General features: G+C 51.1%; 4 protein-coding genes across 4 annotated transcripts; 1 reads left to right on the top strand and 3 right to left on the bottom strand.

Moving 5' to 3' along the window:
- Positions 1-20: 20 nt before the first annotated feature.
- Positions 21-1,149, bottom strand: BP01DRAFT_387700 (phospholipase, patatin family protein; the record flags this gene model as incomplete). Its single annotated transcript, XM_025577761.1, has 4 exons — positions 21-184; positions 332-590; positions 635-880; positions 932-1,149. Coding segments are annotated over 4 exons (887 nt in total), but the record flags the coding sequence as incomplete, so codon positions are not given.
- An 828-nt stretch (positions 1,150-1,977) lies between these two features.
- Positions 1,978-3,316, bottom strand: BP01DRAFT_378148 (uncharacterized protein; the record flags this gene model as incomplete). The annotated part of the gene is made up of 2 exons (XM_025577040.1): positions 1,978-2,033; positions 2,653-3,316. The coding sequence occupies 2 exons, from the start codon at positions 3,314-3,316 to the stop codon at positions 1,978-1,980; spliced, it is 720 nt and encodes a 239-aa protein (XP_025426022.1).
- A 234-nt stretch (positions 3,317-3,550) lies between these two features.
- Positions 3,551-3,940, bottom strand: BP01DRAFT_268195 (uncharacterized protein; the record flags this gene model as incomplete). Its single annotated transcript, XM_025571363.1, has 1 exon — positions 3,551-3,940. A coding segment is annotated over one exon (390 nt), but the record flags the coding sequence as incomplete, so codon positions are not given.
- A 908-nt stretch (positions 3,941-4,848) lies between these two features.
- Positions 4,849-5,997, top strand: BP01DRAFT_268843 (phospholipase, patatin family protein; the record flags this gene model as incomplete). The annotated part of the gene is made up of 3 exons (XM_025571371.1): positions 4,849-5,066; positions 5,118-5,363; positions 5,408-5,997. Coding segments are annotated over 3 exons (1,054 nt in total), but the record flags the coding sequence as incomplete, so codon positions are not given.

Genomic DNA, 5,997 nt, shown 5'->3' with positions numbered 1-5,997 from the left:
AGTACACACTCTGCTTTGACTCCAGATTCTCGATGCAATCCCGCACCCGGAAGTCTACTGTCTGATGGTCAAGATATCCCTGTGTTGCTGCTTCAATCAGACCTTGATTCTGATACTCTGCCAGTCCCACCTCCTGCAGACCCTGTTCAACGTTGAACCGGAAGTACCGCTTGCTGTTATAATGCTGTCGCCAATTAGCGATAAACTTACTCTCAGAATATTCCGTCTGGGTCGTCAGTTCTGGCAGGGTTTTGGACATAAATTTAAAAAGATTGTCCTCTATAGCCTTTTTTCCCGGGTTGCCAGTTCCGATTGAGATAAAGCATTTTACCAGCGGCTTCAAGTCCCCAGTTTCGCGACACCAGATATCAGATGCCTCGCGCTCTACCTCTTCCACGGGATTGTTGGCTCCCAGCGCACCGTCCGCGAATCTCCGCGCCCCGATCGAGACTGGATCGAAGAAGGTTGTGGCAGCTGAGGTCGCACGGGCGGTCTGGCAGATCGTAGCAGGAATGTCCGGTTTGCCAGGTACCGGGTAGCTACGAAGACGGACAATGTCCTTGGTTTCCTGGCTAATGCTGCAGACAAATCTACATCTGTTAGTAGAGTTATGAATCATCGAGTATAGACTTACACCCGACAGCCACGCTTCGTCTGATTATTGAAAAGATCGGTTGGGTTTGCCCCACGGCTGCTGATGACTTGATTGATCGCTTCTTCAAGCTTGCTGGCATCGAACCGGGGCTCGATGTTGCCGAAAATGCTTGCAGCGAGGTTCCATCTGGCCGGCTTCCGAAAGATCTTTTTCATCAGTTGGATGTATGCCGCAATGCATTCGTCGACATCCATCTCCAGTCGACCCAGCATGATTGCAATCAGTCTGTCTCTGTCAGTGTTGCAACTATTCTTCTCAGGTAATCGCGAATCTCACCCGCCTGTGCTGGTGCCTCCGATCAGGTCAAAGACCTCGCATGGCTTCTTTGGTGGCGAGCCGTCGGCCTGTTTTAGGTTCAGCCGGTCCATCAAGCCCTTGAGGATGTAGAGCGTTGACAGCCCGCGCACGCCGCCGCCGTCGAGGGACAGCAGGCACAGGCCGGTACTGTCCACCGGGTTCGGCTCTCCGCCATACATCGGTTCTACTTGTTGCATGCTGGAGACTTTATCTCAGATGGGTAAATCTGCTCGGAGGATAAGACGAACAAGAGAAGACCAACCATGGGAGAATTCTCACCAGTCCAGTGGCTGTGGGATATATTTAACGCCTGTGTAGCACAAGACCCCTCCCTGCAGTCTTATCACACTGCATGGGATCAACCAATAGTCTCAAGGCCATTCCCTCATCGGCCGCAGTTGATTCGTCCATCTGTGGCAGGCTCAGCGTCACGCCTCTGAATTGGCTAAGCACAATATCGACATTTAGTGAGTTTCAGCTGGTAAGGCCCCTCTCTCGGCCCGATGAAATTCCGCACAGCATCTCACAACCCGCCTCCCTCAGAGAGCGGTTCAAGCAGTGCCACGTCGAAGGTGATTTGGAAACATGGCGCCCAGACTCGCAGCCTCACAACTTGAACTCATCCGTGACGCACTGACGACCGACCCACCACTGAGCGCCTCTCAAATCGCGAAGATAGCTGACTGTAGCTCCCGTTCAGTAAGAACCATTCGCTCGAATCTGGAGTGCTTTGGGGATGTAAGAGCCCCTCCCAATGGGGTCGGCCGGCGCCGCAGTATCACCCCGTCAATGCTCAATGCTCTTTGCGACCATCTCCTTGAAAAGCCAGATATGTACCAAGATGAGATGGTACTGTTCTTATGGGATGAGTTTCGCGTTTTGGTTACGGTCCATAGTATTGGTCGCGCGCTGAAGTCTGTCAATTGGTCCAAGAAAACATCCCGCCAGATTGCCAGGCAGCGCAATGCTGATCTACGGGATTTCTACCTCTATAATCTCTCTGAATTTCGATCATATCACCTCGTCTACGTTGATGAATCAGGGTGCGACAAACGAGCAGGATTTCGGCGGACCGGCTGGTCTCCTCTTGGCGTTACACCGGTCCAGGTGTCGCAATTCCAACGAGACCAGCGGTATCAAATTCTTCCAGCGTATGCTCAAGACGGGATTATCTTGTCTCGCGTCTTCCGGGGGTCTACTGATGCCGCTCTCTTCGAAGACTTCATTGAACAGCTTCTCGAGCATTGTGGCCGGTGGCCCGAGCCCAAGTCTGTCATCATTATGGACAACGCATCTTTTCACCACACCGATCGACTCGATGCCATGTGCTCTGCTGCTGGCGTCAAGCTGATCTACTTGCCTCCGTATTCCCCAGATCTGAATCCCATTGAAGAATTCTTTGGCGAGCTAAAACGATTCATCAGACGCAATTGGCAAGCATACACACAGGACCCGGGCCAGGGATTCGATACTTTCCTCGAGTGGTGCGTGGACATCGTAGGTGCACGAAAGCTCAACGCGCAGGGCCACTTTAGACATGCTGGCGTGACTATTGAAGAATCAAAGGAATAGTCCGTCTCGCGTATCTCAGATACCAAGGCGATTCGGGGGTGTTAGGGTCCTGACTACTGTGTCCCTCATGGGAGTTTGGCTTCAATATCAAAAATGCAATTCTTCGCCTCCGACCAAATCTAATTTACATTGTTTCACCCAGTAATCAATATCAGTAACAAATCGTCGCGCGATGCCTCTTTTTACACCCTGCTTGATGAAAAAGGCCGAGTCCTGGTCTTTAAATATCTGCCCAAGATCGAGGCCCTCGGAGAATGCAGCATCTCGCGCTTTTCGGAACTCCGCTTTCAATGCCTCATTTCTAACTTGTGATTGCTGCCAGTCACTATATTCTTCCACGGCTACATCTCGGAGACCCGGAATATTTAAGTATCCCGAGTCTCTCACGGGAGCGTCTTGTGTCGATAGAGAAGGGCTTCTAGTTGGAGATTGCGACGGAAGGACATTTGTGATATTAATCGGAGGACACGACGTGGTAACAGCGGACTGATTCGAGATGCTCTTTCTATCGAGCCGCTGCTGTTCCTCGCGATAAAGACTCTCGCGAAGGTCATGGGGAACATCGTCATGGGTATCCAACTCGCCTCCTTGCTCTACATACTTGATCAGACTTCTTAGATGGTGCGTACCAAGTTTATAATGCTTCTTGCCGAAAGGATCACGCCAGCAATGAGGTCCCAATTCACAGGGTGCCCCAGGGCACCGCATAACACTGTAAACGTGCTTCCAAATTGAAACCTGCTCAGAACTGCCTTCCTCGGCACTAATCTGGGTATCTCTGGCGACAAGCATACGTTGGGTCACCGAGGACCGGCCTCGTTTATCTGGAGACTGTGATGTGGAAAGGGCAGACGGACCATGTTCAATGTAGCCGAAGGAAATCAGTAGACGTAGTCTTTTACCAGTAGAGAAGAGTTCTCCCCAAGCAAGAAGCTGCTTTTCGATAGCAGACCAGTCTATGTCTGTCTGATCGAATCGACGAGTCAGATCTCGCTGCGACCGTTGATTGACTGATACCACGATTGTTGTATCATCAGACTCCACTCTCTTCCGAGAAAACTTTCTACCAATCAGTTCTAACAGCTTGGGTTTCAGGAACAGCCTCCAGTAGGCTTTTGGCGCTAGGACCAAATCCTGCTCGGTATCTTTGGCCACGATTCTATTGTTCAGAGTCACCTTCCATTCGATGGAATAGTGGATGCAGGAAGGCGGTTGTTCATCATAAGCGTTTCCCTCGCTCCAATCAGCGAGGTCAAGAAGAGGAAGTCGGTCTGCCCGAGCCAAGGATGATTCGAAGACCGGGGGATCGCCACCCGGATATCGATCAGTACTAATAACTGAGGGCGTAGCAGAACCACGGTCCCAAAAGCCAGGTGTCGGGGCATGTTGAGAGGACTGGTCCCATGCGATAACTGAATTGTAAGCAACTTGAATGTCCGAGGTCATGGCCTATTGGTAAGTGCTGTTTGTTCAAAATATAATTAGGGGTGATCGTTCACCCGTGGCGATGGTCATCCAAGGAACCACGAATGCGTCGAACCTACTTCGAACAGCGGGGTGGTTGCGAGGGTCGAGATCGAACGTGGTGGGTGGGAGGTGAGATCGACCCAGCAGATCAGGCAGCATCCACTATTCTTCTGACTAGTGGCTAACTTTCTTGGCACATTCTGAGAGGTTCTCTGTTCTTCCATGGAAGTGGTTAGCAGGCCTGCCGCTCTCAACATCAGACCGCCCGTAGTTTCTGCCTACCTAGTTACAGTATTGTCCATCTGTAGACGGGATGATTTGCGACCGTAACAAGGTTGGCGAACAGATTTGCGGGCCGCCCGCTTTCCCGGCTCAACCCGTAACCAGAATATTCTGCTGTACGAATGACAATTGTCACAGCCTCAGGCAGGGAACTCACGAAGGCAGGCATAGCTGAATAAGTCATCCTGGGATTTCTTGAAACAGGCACGAGATCCTGACCTACCATCTTCATTTTTATTCAAAGGATAAATTGATCAAGTTGATTGAAGCATAGGGCGACCCACCACTATCCACGACAAAACTCTAGATACCTTGGTCTACCTGCTGTCCCTCTAGTCCTAGTACATGCATCAATTCTTGTCAGAGATATCTCGGCGCATAACTGTGAGATATTATTGGGTAAGGACAGGGATGTATACTCTATCACACAGCTAAGGCGTGACGAGGCATGGATACCCCACCTGAGCACCCTCAGCCGAGCTGGGAGCCTGGTGTATCATCTCGGAGATTTGAATCTCTCTTGCTGTCCGCTTTTCGGTTCGACAATTACACGGACTGCAGTACAGCTCCACGATATGGAACAAACAGTCGCTATCTACGACGGAGAGCCGAACCCGCTGGACAGTAGCGGCCTGTGCCTGCTGTCCCTCGACGGCGGCGGCGTGCGCGGGCTGTCAACGCTCTACATCCTCAAGGGCTTGATGGACCGGCTGAACCTGAAACGGGCCGACGGCTCGCCACCAAAGAAGCCATGCGAGGTCTTTGATCTGATCGGAGGCACCAGTACAGGCGGGTGAGATTTGTAAGTGCTAGAGAAAAGTAGTAGCAACACTGACAGAGACAGACTGATCGCAATCATGCTTGGTCGGCTGGAGATGGATGTCGATGAATGCATTGTAGCATACATCCAACTGATGAAGAAGATCTTTCGGAAGCCGGCCAAATGGAACCTTGCTGCAAGCCTGTTTGGTAATATCGAGCCACGATTTGATGCGAGCAAGCTTGAGGAAGCAATCAATCAAGTTGTCAGCAGCCGTGGGGCGAATCCAACGGATCTTTTTAATAATCAGATAAAGCGTGGCTGTCGGGTGTAAGTCTATACTCAATGATCTATAACTCTACTAACAAATGCAGATTTGTCTGCAGCATTAGCCAGGAAACCAAGGACATTGTCCGTCTTCGTAGCTACCCGGTACCTGGCAAACCGGACATTCCTGCTACGATCTGCCAGGCCGCCCGTGCTACCTCGGCTGCCACGACCTTCTTCGATCCAGTCTCGATCGGGGCGCGGAGGTTCGCGGATGGTGCGCTGGGAGCCAATAATCCTGTGGAAGAGGTAGAGCGCGAGGCATCTGATATCTGGTGTCGCGAAACTGGGGACTTGAAGCCGCTGGTAAAATGCTTTATCTCAATCGGAACTGGCAACCCGGGAAAAAAGGCTATAGAGGACAATCTTTTTAAATTTATGTCCAAAACCCTGCCAGAACTGACGACCCAGACGGAATATTCTGAGAGTAAGTTTATCGCTAATTGGCGACAGCATTATAACAGCAAGCGGTACTTCCGGTTCAACGTTGAACAGGGTCTGCAGGAGGTGGGACTGGCAGAGTATCAGGATCAAGGTCTGATTGAAGCAGCAACACAGGGATATCTTGACCATCAGACAGTAGACTTCCGGGTGCGGGATTGCATCGAGAATCTGGAGTCAAAGCAGAGTGTGTACT

This window comes from Aspergillus saccharolyticus, assembly GCF_003184585.1.
Source record: "Aspergillus saccharolyticus JOP 1030-1 unplaced genomic scaffold BP01scaffold_97, whole genome shotgun sequence".
NCBI lineage: Eukaryota > Fungi > Ascomycota > Eurotiomycetes > Eurotiales > Aspergillaceae > Aspergillus > Aspergillus saccharolyticus.
This window is presented reverse-complemented; position numbering and strand designations above follow the sequence as displayed.